General features: G+C 51.2%; 1 protein-coding gene across 3 annotated transcripts; it reads right to left on the reverse strand.

Annotated features, from left to right (window-relative positions):
• Positions 1–3,407: 3,407 nt before the first annotated feature.
• Positions 3,408–16,369, reverse strand: GFI1 (growth factor independent 1 transcriptional repressor). 3 transcript variants are annotated; one of them, XM_087731967.1, is made up of 7 exons: positions 16,319–16,369; positions 14,300–14,527; positions 13,866–14,072; positions 8,820–9,235; positions 8,593–8,730; positions 6,823–6,988; positions 3,408–4,740 (listed from the first exon to the last, which is right to left on the reverse strand). In XM_087731967.1, the coding sequence occupies exons 2-7, from the start codon at positions 14,412–14,414 to the stop codon at positions 4,562–4,564; spliced, it is 1,221 nt and encodes a 406-aa protein (XP_087588093.1). In that variant the 5' UTR covers positions 14,415–14,527; positions 16,319–16,369; the 3' UTR covers positions 3,408–4,561. The 3 variants fall into 3 exon arrangements, with proteins under 3 accessions (XP_087588093.1, XP_087588094.1, XP_087588095.1); XM_087731968.1 differs by lacking the exon at positions 16,319–16,369 and adding an exon at positions 14,981–15,055; XM_087731969.1 differs by having other exon boundaries at positions 4,652–4,740; positions 6,728–6,988.
• Positions 16,370–16,714: the final 345 nt, after the last annotated feature.

Here is a 16,714-nt window from a genome sequence, read left to right on the forward strand (position 1 = left end):
GACACAACTAGATACCCACACCCAATACATATTCAGACTTGTCTCCAGCTTTAGATGCACAAATGTCTTTTCAAATCTGGTTCCATCACTTTACATGCCTTATAATGCATTACAGACGTTTACATCCCTTAAATCTATTTAGATGGCTTTATTACTCAGAGGAAAAAATACTGGAAATTACCACTCTCCTATTGACAATTAAAAAAAAAAAAATAAAGAACTACAATTACCTTTGGCATTCTCAGAAGCCACCTCCACTGCAGGTGAAAACATGCCAGACAGAGAGGATGTGGCTCAGGAATGGAGTGAGGTCCAGGATTCAGCAAGGAAAACCTCTGGAATGTTAACTCTGAGCAGGCATCGCGTAAGGTCCCTGCTAGAGAAGCACTTCATTGACTTACATGCATATTTCAGTGCTTTTCTAAATCAGAATTCCCTCAAAGGGCTGTATGCTGAGCTATATTTCACTATTAAGTTTAGAGTAAGACCCAAATCATAAATAAAGGCAAAATCCATTCCTGATGTGAACTGGGGTTATGCTGGAGATGAATTTGACACACAACTGACCTGTTTGGTCTTTCTCTCTTAAGGCAGGAAAACTCAGAGACTCGAGGAGCACTCTTTTATCAACGTGCAACAGCGGCACAGCTTGCAAATACAGTTGCACGAGTCTCGCAATCTTTCACCCAGAGCTTATTCTAGAAACCTCTTCCTCCCTCCCCCCCCATCAACTGCAACAAAAGTTTTGCTTGAGGAAGGAGCAAGACCCAGAAGAGGTGCTCTCTCCCTTGTGTTGCAATATCCAATCTGAGTGTTACTATCAGCTTTTGGAAACTGACTGTATAGAAAACACAGATGATGTTTGCATATTTTAATTTTAAACATCTCTGCTCGGCATAAGGATGGAACCTAATAAGTTGCTTTGTTTCTGCCTCATGAATTAATTCAGCCTGCTAACTGATTTGGATAAAGCATTTTGATTCCAACTAATAAATTTGTTTTCTGGGCAGGCAAAACAGCTTTTGGAGGCAAAGTAACAAGTTCGTTAGCTTGCCAGGAGAAGTACTTTTATAATATCTATAAGGGATAGACTTTTTCTTTTTTTTAGCCCACTTGTTCCACCCGTGTCTTTTAAATCAATCAGATAAATTCACCTTGTTTTTCAATGCCCTGAATCCTGATAGCTCTGCACACTTGATAGGTAATTTAATCATCGTTGGTGTGGATGAACACAAGCTCAAATTAGCTTCTGAAAGGCTTAGTCGTCCTGTAGATAGCTCTGCCTTTCCACTTTTATGCAGGAACTGAGCTTCACCAACTGGTTAGCTCGAGGTGTCATTAAAAATTTACAGAAAGAAACAAAGGTGTGCTCCAGCGTCTCTCCTTACCCTTTCTACTGTTACTCCAGCAGACAAAAGGTATGGAACCTGCTTCATGAATAATGAGTCATGTAATATGCATAATGCATTTTTAATGGCACGCAGTAATAACATTGAGAGAGATATTTCCAATCTTCCGACTTGCACTGCGGCCTCTCAGTAGCCTGTTCTGATTCTCCCCAGATAGATCTTATTTTCCTCCTCTTCATTTCAAGTTCCCCACCTTAAAGCAGTGACTTTTTCCCCAGAGGTAGCTGCATTTCACCCAAATCGGCAGCTGAGCCGGTGCTCGATGCAAGCGGGGCTGGTGAGGTGGGGAACACCCTCCCACACAGCCACGCACCACCGTTTCAGAGGAGTTCGGGACTGAGTGACGGCTCAACACCAGTGCCCTGAGGTATACCAGTAAGTTGCAAGACACTCTGGAGGAAGACACACTTAAACCAATAAAAACACCCGCCAAGTTTCTTCTCTTGAAGAACAGTCCTGTCACCCAGGCTGTGTCCACCCTGCGGGGCCCTCCCACCCCACCAGCGGCTGCCTTCTCCCCTGGCCGCCCAACCCCAGCCAGCAGCTCTGCCCTAGGCTCAAACCACGCTAGTTGTCCTGTTTGAAAATGAGACGCTCGGGGGGGGGGGGGGGGCACGCACGCGTTGCTATGGTAGTTTTAAAGGTAAATGCCAGCGACTGAGCCCACTCGGGGCCTGCTGGAGTAAGGGCTGCCTGCAGGGAGGGAGGCTGTGCCTGGCAGGAAAAGGCCCTCCTGAAGGCAGAGGGGCTGGAGCTGGCTGCTGCACCCCGGCCACCCCGTGCCCAGTGCCCCCGGCCAGCATTCACCCCACCACAACAGCAGCTTCCTTGTAAAATAAATATCAAGCATTGCCCCAGGCCTACCTGTGCCACACGCTGAGCCGCTCCTTGGAGCCTCCCCTGGTCTGGGCAGGGCCCAGTGCATCACTAGGCCTTCCCCATTACCACTTAGTCTCCTACACTGATCTTCTGCATTAATTAACCCAGCATAATGGGCCTAAGGCGGTCTTCAGAGCACCTGGCAGCTCCTGCGTGCTCTCACCCTGACCGCTGTGATTGTGTGCCGTGTTTCTGTTTGATAAAAGCCCCACCTGCGAAGCCTTGGTCTGGGTGACCGTGTGTGGAGGAGCTGACCCCCGCCCAAGCGGCACGTGCTGGGGCAGCCCTGCAGAGGTACGCTTCAGCCGCGGCCGGCGGGGGCAACCCTGCGAGGAAGGGGCTGCGGCTGAAGTTCTCGGAGGTGGCAGCAAGCAGAAGCACCACGGCAGGTGGAGGGCCACAGCCAGGGTGCCCCACGGGCTGGGCCAGCCCAGCAGGGCAGAGGGGGCCTCTGCTCACTGGTTTTATCCACAATAAAAGTACGAACAAAGCTGGAAACAAGAGTATATATCCTTGCGGGCAGACAAGGTTCTGTGCGCATGTGAAAGCCCAGGCTGCCATGCTGTGCTCTGCTGGGGAAAGGACAAGGGACCCCTCCGTCATCCTCCTGCTTCTTTTCTATGGGCTGCGACTGCCAGATGGAGCAAGCTCTGCTGACAAGGCAGGCAGGCAAAAGGCGATTCTGTGAGTCCCAACAGGCTTAAGTATAAATGACGCACCTGCTGCTCAGGTGTCCCTGCAAACTCCTGGTTACAGACATTTAATCTCGAGGGGGGACATTCAAGTTCCTCCTGGGCTGAGCAGGGACTTCTGGCAGTCTGCATTTCCAAAGCAGACACTTAAAACTGCGGTTTCCTCTCTAAACTCTTTTACGGTGACAGTCCTAAGCACAGTACACCCCCGTCTTCAAAAGTGCGAAGCATTTAACTGAAATCAGTGGGAGCTGGACAAATAAACCTAACAGCGGTGTTCTTTAATCACCAGAGCCCTTGTGCAAATTCTGCTGTGCCTGCATTCCCTCCTCGAATGCCGTATCCCTGACCATCAGTGTGGTGCATCATTGTAATGGCTAACATTCGCAAATGTGCTGAAGTTACATATTAAATAAAAATCACTCTGAACCATCCTCAATACTTTATTAACTTAAAACAATAAATATGTACCAATAAACATAAGACACTCCATAAAATCTAAATAAGGACATTGACAAACCTGTCAACAAAGTAAAAACAGCATTTTTTTAGCTGAGGCACATGCAGGGTCATTTAAGGCAAATTAAGTCAATTATACATAATGATTCCTGCCCACCTCAGCTGAGTTTAAAAATTAAAAAACAAAACCAAGTATACAAATGATGCTATTGAGTAGCTATTTTCCAGGTATTAGAACAAGCCCAGAGGGCGGAAGCCAGTAATGGTTCTGGACAGAAAGTCTGTGCCTCCCCGATGCTCGTGCCCTCCTCAGGATCACTTGTTGGATGGGTTTCTAGTTATAAGGCATAACTCTGTGCTTTGGCTTTTCCACTTGCCTTTCCCAAGCTTCCTTCTCCCCAGTGGATGCAGCAAGAAGTAACCCCCCATCCCTCAAACACACATGCACACAGCCAGGCCTTGTGCAGAGATGGCTCTGGGAGGAGAAAAAGAGCCTCTCTGTTAATGCAGTTCCTGATTTGCACCAGAACAGGTGAGAGCAGGATCAGGCCCAAGCTGATACCTTTGCTTGAAAATCCGCAAGATGTCAAACTGCACAGTTCAGTCCCGATCCTCCAGGTTTTCCTGACAGGAAACCAAGAGCGAAGCCATTCAGCACGGAAACTCAACCAAGGCAAGCGCTCCCCACACCACATGCTGATGGCTCTCTGTCATTACCATGTAAACACTGTTATACCCATGTGTCCCTGCAAGGTGACTGAAGCTACTGAAAGCTTCCGGGGTTCATCTTGGCCATGGGAGAAACATTTTCCAGCTTACAGATATTTGGTAGCTTATCTGTCTTTGGAGTATCAGCAGGCTTCATATCTAAAAGGCTTATTTTCCAGTGTTCTTTCAGAAACAGAGAGGGGGAGAGAAAGAGAGAAACCCCAGCCTTTAATTTCCGCTTTTGCAGTCATTCAGGTTGAGCTGTCCATGCATGGCCCTGTCCCTTCCTCTCCAAGCTCCTGGTCAGAAAAGTAATGCCAGGGCCTGTGCTCAAGACAGGGCTCAGGTCCAGCGGGGAAGCCAAGGGCATCTGTTCTCATAGTGTTGTAGGTGCTTTCTGTATTGCAGCTGGATTCATTTCAGGCCGTGCTGTGTCTCCCGGTGTCTCCGTAAATCCACCTTTCGTTGGAAGCCTTTGCCACACAGATCACAGCCAAAGGGCTTGAAGCCTGTGTGCTTCCGACTGTGGGTGATAAGGTTGGAGCTCTGACTAAAGGCTTTTCCACACACCTGGCACTTGTGAGGCTTCTCACCTGCAAGCAGAAGGCGGGAGAGAGAGGGTGTAAAAGAGGCAACATGCTGCTTACGCAGGACAGGAAATGCACATGGGGCCTTAGAGCTAATCAAAGTGGTTCCTGTGTGATTACCAAAGTCATTCTTATAAAAAACATGTGATTGGGAGCCCCGAAGCATTACCTGAGCCTGCACTGCAGCTGAGCAGGCCTAGACTTGGCTGCACCTCCATCGGCCCAGTATAGTCCTGGAAGCAGCCTGAAGGACGGAGCGCTCCCAGGACACCGTAACTTGTGAATACATTTGGCTGCATGGGCTCTGTGCGATTTAAACTGGCTTTGTGTCCTAGAAACATCAGGAACTCCTGGAAAGACCCCTGGGTCGTGCTGAATGCCTGACATCGATTATTATAGCATCAGCATGGGGGCAGGCAGAATAGATAGATGCAGGCTGTTAAGCCAAACCCAGTGAGCTGGGGTCTGTCCCCAAGGGAGGTATGAGGGCCCTTAAGTGAACCCTGAAGGGCAGGGTTCATCCAGAGATCTGCTCTTCTCTCCGTTCCCCACACTGCAATTCTCGCAGTCACCCCGAGCCAGGCCTGAACTTCTCCTCCAGGCAAACAACGTAAATGGGAATAAATCCAGCCTCCGGAACTTCTCCTACACAGGGGTCAGTGGCAAAACTCCACTGGCTTCCATGGGAGCAAGATCTCAGTGCATTTTCATAGTGTTTATTATCAAATAACGGATAAAAGGGAACCCAACCACAAAACCAAGCCTTATTTTCAGAGTGGCTTTGCACCTGCAGAGCCCACTGACTTCAGCTGGAGCAACAAACTCTTTGTACGTTTGAAGATCAGGTTCTCAGAAAAATAAAATAATACAAAATATGCTGGAGGCTGAGTTCACAACTGTATGCTGCATACGAAAGGGATCCCTGATTCAGGTAAGGACCTGGTTTTCTATTAGCAATTTAAAAGCCCAGGCACAGTTTCTGATCTCACAACAAAATAATGGGTTTGACTGATTCAGAATTTGGCTGAAATTCTACTTAATCAAGCCTCATTTGAAAAAGTTACTACGAAATACCTTTTGTGTTACTTCCTAAATAGTTGATTTTCATCCAGCAAACATGTGGTGGAAAATCTTTGTAAGTAACATTTATTGTTTACTGCTTGTCGCCTAGAAAAGTCACAACCAAGCAGCGTTACATATAAAGCCATCTCTCTACACATTTGCCATTTTTAGGCTTCACACTTGATATCTGCTAGTGGTCACTATCAGGAAACAGGATTTTGGTCATCTGAACCTTGGGTTTGGCCAGTACAGCTGTTATTTTGTGTCTACAAATGCTTCTGTCTCTCACACATCATTCATTTCCCTCAAATTTAAGTGAATGGTGCAGGTCTGAAGGGCAAGATTTTCTTCTGAAGATTTCTGATAAAACTGCCTTCTCACTGAATGATATTTTTAAAACTATTTCCTTCGGTGATTCACCTGCACTTTATTAGTTTCCATGTTTATTACTAACAGTGAAACTTGAGAACTCTGCAGCTCTCCTTCCATTCTGTATCAAACTGCAGCCATTTCTCAGAAAGTCCGGGTGGAAGTGCAGACAATCTCTGAACAAATATTTAGACTAAGAGTTGGACCCTAGGCCCTCCAGTTTAGTGTTTGCTCTAGAGGAGGAGACTCCTGTTGTTGCTATTGTAAATTGGTAGATCCTTCAAAAAGAAATGCTGCGATCGAATTCACCTATCATTTTCCAAGGACCTCAGCTGTAAATCAAGGCTACACGAATATAATACTCTACAAATCATTTTACACAAAAGCCCTTTGAATAAACATTGGTGGATCCTAAGGGTACACTGATTGGATTGCGAGGATTTGGGTTATTTTGCAGCTGCTGTTCATGAAACCGCATTCAAATCACCCTCCTTTGCACGAGTAGAGCTCAGACAGCATGAACAGCAGCAGGGCAGTGAGAAGCACAGGGAAGTGCACGTACTGTCTGAGCTGAGGAGGAACGGACTGCTGCAGAGAGACCTCTTCAGCAACCTGCCCCCACAGTTGGGGCTGAACACCGCCAGCTGCAGGGCTGACCTGTGTGAATGAAGGTGTGTTTCTTCATATCAGATTTCTGGTGGAACCGCTTCCCACAGTACTGGCACGGATAGGGCCGGGTGTCCGAGTGGATGAGCAGGTGGGTGGACAAAGTAGAAGATCTCTTAAAACTCTTGCCACAAATCTTACAATCAAAGCTGCGTTCCTGCAGAGAGAGGAGCCCAAACACGCACGCGTTACACCACGCCAGCGATCCCACCAGCAACAAACTGCCTGGTAGCACATCACTGTCACCCCTTCTGCCTTAGCAAGCACTCCCACTTCTCCAGAGAGCTGGACTGGCCTGAGGAGATGCTAACACTGGCATGATAGCACCACATGATAAAAAAAAGATAATGCACCCTCTCCCAGTGCTGTGCACCACTCCTCACAAAAATTTAACTGAACAGCATTTCCTGCTGGCAGGAATGGCCAGGTGGGAGCAGCCCTGACCAACCAGGCAGAGTCCGCCTGCACATATCAGCAGGGGCCCAAGACACGGTCGCTCCACTGGGAAGCCCAACAGCTCCAGCACTGTTCAGAGGCCACCTCTCTGCCGTACACAGGAAAGTGGGTGCTGAGGTCTGCTTGGCTCTCCTGGGAAATCTCTGTGGCAGGCCGACTTCTGCTGGCAGGGTAGCAACTAACTGCTTATTTGTAGTTCCATTATAATTCAAGTGAAAAGTACCTAGAGCACCTGGGGAAAACAGCTTTTTGGCTTACTACTTTAACATATCAAACTAAATGCATTAAGACCTTGCTGTCTCTCTCCTCTCCCTCACATACTCCTCTCCACCACTTTCTTCCACCATAAATCATCTCTTCTTTCCATCCCTTAACTACCATCACATCTTCCTCTTCCGGCTACACTTTCATACAATCACCTTAGTTTATTTGGCTTTTAATGCACTCTCGCTGAAATGTTGTCCCCTCCATGGGCACACTATGCAGTGCTGCTCTTTTCACCATTATTTAATGGGTGATGAGGTATTTCCCCCCCATTGTGTGCTCTGCTGTTGCACACTCATGAAATTGTAAATAAAACAGCAAAAATCCACTGCTGTAACTCTATCCTCCAAAAGCCAATCTGAAGAAGGAAGATTTGCCAGGTCAAGTGGGTGGGTGAAGGGGAAATATGGCACAATATCAGCAGGTGGAAAATGTTACAAGTCCTCCTACCAAAATTAACTACCATATTCTTTTGGTGTGTGACTCAGAGTGTGTCGAGACGGGTGAAGTCTGTGCTCTATACCTGACTGGTCGTTCAGATGTTCCCTGCACAGACACAATGACTACAAACAAGGGAAGACTCACTTCTTTGGGGGAGGGGAGGAGAAAGAATGAGGAGAGCTGCATCGAAAGAAAGTACAGTGAGTGGCTTTAGCTGTTAAAAAAAGTCCACATCCGCATTACAATCTCCAGCTCTGACAGTGAAAATTTATTATTTATTATCTGTTACTTCTGGAGTACCAAAAGTGCCCATTGCTTAACACAGATGCACGCAAGGTCTGGGGAATGGAAACAAAGCCTGTGCTCTTTAATTTGTTGATTTGCTCTTTGCTCACTAGCTGCCCATCCTTTCCTCTGCCTGCTACCACATTCTTCACCCACAACTGCCCACTGCAGCCCTACCATGTTCTCCTCCTCTCCTCAGCTTAGACGCCCGCTTACTGCCCTGTGATTGCCTTCATGGCCTCCCCAGTGCTGGCCGAAGCAAGCAGCTGGCCCTGGCCCTCGGACCTTCATCCTGGCAGTCCGCCCCGCTCTCACCTGCGAGTGCACGGCCTTGTGCTGCTCCAGGCTGACTGCATGGCCGAAGGTCTTGCCACACATGTCACAGGCAAAGGGCCTCGTGCCACTGTGTGAGCGGCGCACATGTACCTCAAGGCCATGCGGCGTGGAGAAGACCTGAGGGAAGAGAGCACATAGGGTCAGGCTTGCCAGGGAGAAGGGGCTGGGGAAGAGTCATAACCAGCATGGGAGAAAGGGATCCCTACCTTGCTGCACTTGACACACTTGTAAGAGCCAGTGCTGATAAGCAATGGGCGGCACAAGAGGTCCGACTCCACTTTGATGCCACCTGGCCCCTTCTCTTGCTGCAGCCCAGGCTGTGTCTCAGCATAGAGTCCAGGCGCTGCTGCCTGCGGCCGCTCAAACAGCCCCTGGCCCCGGGAGCCGAAGTCACCATAAAGTCCGAGGGAGGAGCTACACTCTGCACTGTAGAGGGCAGGCTCGGAGCCTTGCTCGCAGAAGACCCCCAGGGCTGAGGTTCGCTGCAGTGTCGGGCAGGGCCTGTAGCTTTGCACAAGGTGCCTCAGCTCGGAGCCACCCAGGCTGTTCCACATGTACGGTTTGAAGGGCACTGAGAAGGGGGGTGCTTCATCTAGGGACGGACACACGGATCGCTCCGAGGCTGCGGAAACACAAGGGCATGGCAATTAGTGCGCCTCACAATCCAGCCACTATCACGGGCCAGAATTGTCTCAGCACTCAGACTTGTGCCCAGAGCCAGACCCCGGTACTGTACATTAAAGCTGCCCTTTCATCTCTAATGGGAGGACATTTTATATTGCACAGTAGGGTCAGTGCATCCAGTACTACCTACTCACCTGCTGTCCCAGCCAAATTATTTAAAGCAGCCACGAATTTTGTCTACCTCCATCTCTGGGTGCCCAGGTGAGCACACACTGATCCGACTGTTGAGACACTAAACAACTCAATCTGCAACTTCCTTTGGTTTTATCTGCAGCTCCTCAGAAAAGTCTGTCTACTGTGTCCCAAGATGGGCATCAAAGCTGACAGTCCAAATGTTAAAGATCTGATGTAGATCTCACACATCCATATAGGAAATACAACATTATGGAGGTGCCAGAAGGAACAAGAGTGCCGACATTTACCTGTTCAACAAAACTAAAAACCGCTTGTTGCACAATTTAATGCCCAAATCTACTCTCTCAACTTCAGGCCACAACTGTCCGTAACTATACTGCAGCATAAATGAAATAAAGAACAGCTTCTGAGGTGTTTGAATGCCACGCCTCACTTTTTCAGAAAAAAATAAACTAAAATCAGCCCTCATCTGCAATAAAATCATGGTTGTTTCAGATTGCTCTGAGTTTCTCTAAGTAAACTGAGTCCACCCAAAACATTGAGCTTTGCAAAATCATTGGTATAAAAATTGAAGACACAAAAAGATTTTCCTAGCAGTTATATTCAAAGCGATCTTCCACCAGGACAAGCTCAGATGGCTTCAGTTGGCTCTAACAGGCTCACCTCTGGCAACAGCATCTCACGAAGGCAGTGGGCACCACCACAAGATGAATCACACTTGGGAGGCCCAGAGCAGAGTCTGATGCAATGGCAGGAGCACAGCCTTCGAGATCAGTGTCTAAAGGCACAAATGCTCAGGGAGCCTCGCATAGAGGAAAGCACAGCTAGGCAGGAACATGTGGTACCAGACCCCAACTGTGTCTGCCAGAGATGCGCGAGGTGCTCTGCTTTCACTCTTCATCACAACAGGCAGCACCACTGGGGCAGTCAAATGTCTCCTCTGGATGAATGTTTTAGTGAACCAAGGAAAAGATGACTCAATTAACTGCTGAAGTGCCGATGCCTTCACAGAGATATTGGCATCCCTTACAACTTGGGCTTCCAGAATAACCTCCCTTACCCAAAAACTTGCCCACGCACAATTGGTCTCTTGTTTTTTCTCATTCCTGTCAGCTCCCAGCTCCCACGGCTTCCTCAGCCTTCGGCAAACCAAGATAATGAGGAGTGGGCTAGGGAAGGAAGGTATGATGTGTTAAGATATCCATTTGGATAGGCAGATGGTCACTGAGGGTTAGAGAAGGGAGTGGGAAATGAGGTGAAAATTGAGCTTTGAATGACTTGACTGTTTCCTATCTTTTACATAATTTCGGATGTTAACAGTCTCAAATTCTTCCATTGAAATTAGCAGTCTTTTGGTTGGAAATATATGCGCACATACCAACTGGGACATTTGAACAGAGCGATGAAATCAAATTAGCTGAATAGTGCTGAGCATGATTTTTCCTGTTCTGCACTGACTGCAAAGTTGTGGTCAGCATCACATCATCTGTCTTGTGTCTTTGCAACCAGTTTCAGTGTTGCCATCTCTCACGATTTTATCGCAAGATTCAAAACTATCTTAAAGCCCCAGCTCTTGAAACTGCATGATTTCATCAGGCCCTCAGCTTTCCTTTTGTTTGCTTGTTCTCGTTGTAACTTTTTTTTTCCTCTTAAAGTCAACTTCTAGCCCAGACTGTAAACAAAAGCAAGAAAATGTAAACCCTCAATATTTCAACACTAGAACTGAATATCCATAAGGTATTACTTACAATCTTGATTTCTAAGCCAGTCCATTGAGTGAGAGGAGAGGGAAGGCTGACCTGATTTTTGAGCCCTTCCAATTGGCAACACAGGACATGGTAAACATTGCACCACAGATCAGTTTGCGTGCAGTGTTCCTTCCATCACCTCACATGCTTTGGAGACCTCTCAAGCACAAGTGCAGAGGAGCCACTCATGCTATACTTCTCAGGGGCAAGCTCAAGCCATCCAAGCCCTGTACCCAGTATCAAAGTGACCTGCAAACCCTGCTCTGCCACACTTCAGGGCACTTCTGTGTCTGCGTCTCCTCCGATCCACAGCATCTAGGCCTCCAAGGGAAGAGCATGGAGAGAGAGACAGATTCTCCCTCCTCTTGCTAGCAATTCTGTGCAGCCTTTATATAGACCACTTCTGGGAGAAGAAACATCAATGCTGTTTTTTGAAGGCAAGGCAAACTCAACCTGAAATGGTTGAGAACAGATTGATATGCACGGCAAAGAAAGATTCAAGCATCCTCCTCCACAGACCACAAAACACCAGACTCTGTGCAGCTCCATTACACCCAGTAAAAGGCTCCTTCCCAAACTGTACCATCAACAGGCTCATCAGGAGATACTAATACACTGCTGTACTGAACTATCAGGCACCTTCTGTATATGCAAACACACGTGATTACAGACACACATAGAAAGTGAGGTTAAATAACAAAGTGAATTGCACTGATGGAGTCAACAATGTACTAGAGTGTTAACAATCCTATAAAGGTATTGTGTCTGTGCATGCCTGCCTGGATCGGCAGCACAGCACTCAAAGACAAACCTGAAATCTGGCTTTCGCCAAGTATTGAAGCACAGCCTGCACATACGTTCACTTCTAGGGATAAGGGGGTGATAGTACTACTCACCGCACCTGCCCTGAGCATGATTTAGAAACATCATTTCTCATCTGCCCTCCCTGTCAAAGCACAGAAACTGTACCCCACCCAGACAAACACAATCATAGAAATCCAGTCTCTCACCAATGCGTCTTGCAGAAGTGACCTAGGCACAAATTCCAGCTTCGCACCGAATCTGACAAAGCAGCTGGAAGGCAGAGGGGAGCTGCGGGAGGAAGCCTGACTATCTAATCTTGCTGCCACTGCCTTCATCGTTAACATAACAGCATCTCTCTCAATGCACTGTGGTTCATTTAATAAAGCTCTTTCCTTACGGTACTTGCAGTCCCTTACCTTCCCGTTCCTCCTGTGAATGGGATTAGACAGTCCCAGTACCGTGCCCCCCCCCCCCGAAAAATCTTGATCTGGGGATGTCACCCTCATTTTGCAAAGATGCCTCCCCTGGGTAGCTGGATGGGTGGCGGGGAGCTAACGAATCCCACAGCGGGGGAAGAAATGAGTGGGGAGGAGGAAAAGGCAGAGCAGCCCTGGTAAATACCTGCTCCATTTTACGTCTGTCTTTTAGATACCTCGTAAAAATTATCTGTTTCCCATGCAGAAATTGTAATTATTTGGGGAAGGAGGAGCAGGACAAATTTGTTAGAATAAAAATTACACACATTGCTACACGTTATGCAGAAATATTAGCAAAAGAGAGACTACTGCATTCCTGCATTTGGTCCAGTCAGTCCTTGGCACAGACTGAAACTGTCCCGTAGCTAGCTGTGATGATACTGGGCAGCATTTTGAATGTCCCCTCAAAGGGCTTTAAGACTTAAAAGAGGGGGAGGCTTTAAAAATGCAAACCCACATCATTACTATCAGCCGTTGACATGCAAGGACACTATAAAGACGAAGTGGGAAAACCAGTGGGGAAATGGGACAAAGTATTTTTTTGCTGGTGTCTGCTGTTGGTAAAGCTGAGACAATTTTTCCTTTGCTAAGACAGAAATTGTTCTTTTTTCCATCTGTCACTTTTTAACTGAAAAAATAAGAAGTGTTTTTTATATATATATATTTTTGTTATAAAATGACACCATTGTATTTTTAAACGAGATAAGTATTCGCGCCAGGCTGGGGACAGCATCTCCCACTGCTCCAACCACATCAAAGGCAGGACGAGGGAGCTAGAGACAGGCACTGCAGCCATAAGTGTGAGTTTCCTGGATTTGGGGTGTTTAAATCTGACCGTCATTATTTTAATCTCGTTTTTACGAATGTGTTTTTAGAAAAGAAAAAAAAAACAAAAAAAAAAAACAAAAAAACAAACAAACAAAAAAAAAAAACGAGAAGGGGGGGAGGGAGAGATCCTTTTTATAGGCAAGACGCAAGAAATAACCTGAAAGGGAGTTAGGGAAAACGTCTAGCAGGTAGTACAAAACACAAAGTCAACGCTGTTTACTAGAGATATATAGATAGCCTAGTAGAAATTTTTAGTGTCTTAAAAAACATCTGAACTCCGGGTAGCTGGACCCTGTAGGAAAATGCCAGGACCTTTAAAACATAACCAGCTTGCCTCTAACAATTAATCAGAAACCAAAAAAAATCAACGCCTGATGGCATCACAACTTTCCTACAGCCTGGAGATGGGCTGGAAAAGAGAGAACCCGAAAATGAGTGGAAGGGACAGATTTGCCTTTTCCCACTGCGAGGGAAATCTGTCCCTTCCACTCGTTTTCGACGGCGGCGTCCAGCCATGAAACATTGCCCCACGGCACCGACACAGACACGCAGCCGGACCCGCTCGCCCCGGTCCTACCTGGCGAGACGGAGGGCGAGGGAGGTCTCCAGAAATCCTCAAATTCGGACACCCTGTCACAGACGCTGCCCTCGCAGCTGGGCGCTGACTCGGAGGTGCCATCGGCAGCCTCGGTAAGGTGGGATTCCGGGGAGAAGCGCCCTTGGGAAGGCTCCGGCTCGGGCAGGACGGTGCGGCACAGCCCCGGATCCTCGGGGATCTTGCTGTCTGCAGGGAAAAGGGGGCGAGGGGCTCCTCAGTGCGGGTCCAGGGTGGGAACCAGCCACCTCCCGCGGCGGCCCCTCTCCCACCGAATTTGCTGCCGGACTCTCTCCAGCCCCGCATCGGCCCGCAGGGGCTGCGGCGCCGGGGGCCTGCACAGCTACCGGCCAGTGCTTGTGCCGCTGGCAGCGGGGCAGTGCGGGACGGGCGGGCTCTGACCGGGGGACTCCTACCTGCACAGATCTGGGCTAGCACCGTCTCCAGCCGCAGGCTGTAGTCCTCGTCAGCGGAGCGGGGCTGGTGGTAGCTGTGCGCTTTCTTGCTCTTCACTAGGAAGGACCTCGGCATGGTGGGGTGCTGTCACGGCCGGCGCGGCCGCCTTCCCTCTCCAAGCGCCGGACACGGCGGCGGCGGCGAGCGTCACCCCCGAGTCTCCCGCGGGGCGGCGGCGGGGAGGCGACCTGCGGGGAGGCGCCGAGCCCGCCGGTGAGGGCCGGGGGCGACGGCCGGGAGGGGCCGCTCGCCGGGGGCGGCGCGCAGGTGGCGGCGCGCAGGTGGCTCCGGCCGCCGCCGCCCCCGGCCCTGCTCGCCTCTCCCCCCCTCCCCGCAGCGCAGCTACTCACTCTCCCGCCGCCCCCCCCCCCCCCCGGTGCCGCCCCGGCCACGCTCCGGCGGCCCGACGGCGAGCGATGCCCGGCCCGTCGGAGGAGGGATGCCGGCCCGACGGCGGCTGCCGGATCGCGGGGAACAGGCGACTGCAGCGGCCGGGCACCGCTCGTCGGACGAGCCGGGGCTGAGGGAGCTGGCGGGGGCGGTCATGTGCAGCCCCGTCCCTCCGCGGGAGCGCGGCCGCAGCCGGCGGAGCGGGGGCACCGCGCCTCCATGTTTGCGCCCGCGGCGGCAACAAAACGCACCCGAAAGGGCTTTATCAGTCCCCGCCACCCAGGAGGGCCTGGACGGCGGAGGGCTGCTGCCGGGGCGGGCGGGAGAGTCGTTACAAACCCGACAGCCTAGACCCGACGCCTGGGAGGCTGCTGCTGTCGGAGGGACTGATTCACCCATCCAGCGCCAACCACGATAACGCGAAAACGAACAAAACGGAATCTCTCCTGCAGCCCGCAGCTGTTGGCGCCGCTGCACCTTGCAGCTGCGGGCACCGAAAGCCGGGGCGGGGAGAGCGACGAGGTGGGAAACCTCCCGGCAGGGGGGGCCTGCGAGGAGCCGAGGGGCCGAGGACGACGGGGGCCGGGTTAACCAGCCCGGCTCCTCGGGGGAAGGCGGGAGAGGTTCACTCGAACCCGTCCAGCGTCGGGCCGCCGCTGTCGTTACACTTGGCACTTTGCAAAAAGCGAGTTCAAACCACGTTTGTGTGGGTCTTTTGGGGCACTTCGGGGGGCTGCTTGGGTATTTTCCCCCTCCCGTCAGTGGCCTCCGGTTTGCGAACGGGGAAAGGGCCCCGGCCCCGTCTGCCCCGGCCGGAGCGCATCCCGTCGGCGGGGGCGCGGGAGGTGCCCCGCAGGTGGCGACCCCGGCTGCACCGCGAAGCACCGGCCTCTCCGCGCCCGCCGGGGGCAGGGCCGCTCCGCGCCGCCGCGGAGGCGCCGCCCCCGGGCACGGCGCCGGGCGGGCGGGTGGGAGCGTTGCTGCCCAGGGCCACCTGCGCCTCGGTTCATCCTTGAGCGGGGGCTGGCAGCGAGCGGGGGGCGAGAAATCAAAGCGGCCCGATAACGCGTCGCCCTCCCCGAGAGCAACGGCAGCCGGGCGGGGGGTGGGGGTGGGGGGCGCTCCGGGTGCCGGCGCCGCTTCTGCCGCATGTTTTCGTCCCGGCGCGGCGCTTTTCCCTCCAAAAGCCAGGCCGGCCTCCCCCGCCCCGCCGCGCAAGGCCGGAGCCTGCCAGGCCGGGCCCGGGCCCGTGGGAAGGCGAGTCCCGCAGCCCACCTGGCCGCCGCTCAGCCGCGGGCGCTCGCCCCCGCTCTCCTCCCGCCGGCCGTTGGCCCGAGGGCCGCGCGCCCGGCCGTTGTTGGCGCCGGGCGGCACGCGGGGCCCGCGCCCGCCAACGGCCGGCCGCTGTGGGGGCGCGAGGCCGGCGCCTCCCCGAGCCGCCGCGGCTGAGGCAGGGACGGAGCGGCGCGGCGGGTCGGCGGGGGGGAGAGGCGAGGTGAGGAGAGGCGAGGTGAGGAGAGGGGGCGCTGCCACCCCGGCCCGCCCGCCGACATCTGCCCACGCGAGGCGAGGAAAGCAAGAGCGCTTACCCATTTGGAGGGGTGAAGGAAGCTGGGCTGCAGACGGGGTTTGCGCCGCCGCCTGCTAGTTTGGGTGACTTTAAATTTAGCCTCCCTTTAAGGAGCAATGGTGCTTGAGTTGGCTTTTTTTTTTTTTTTTTTTTTTCTTTTCTGTCTCTCTCAACTCCTTCAGAGCTCGGCCCCCTAAACCACAAATTCCACTTCCTGAGCGTTAGGAGCTTCTGCAAAAAAAAAAAAAAAAAAAAAAAAAAAAAAGCTTTAAAAAAAAAGCCAAAGCCTCACAAATCAACACGGTTCCCCCTCCTCTTTCTCTCTCATTTTTCCTTAAATGAAAATGTCTTACCGTATTCCACCTCACAGGGCCCGCTGAAGTGACATCAAAGTGTCATTCTGGAATCGGGCGTT

Source organism: Nipponia nippon, unplaced genomic scaffold, assembly GCF_047370975.1.
Source record: "Nipponia nippon isolate SJK-2023a ecotype South Korea unplaced genomic scaffold, ASM4737097v1 scaffold_5, whole genome shotgun sequence".
NCBI lineage: Eukaryota > Metazoa > Chordata > Aves > Pelecaniformes > Threskiornithidae > Nipponia > Nipponia nippon.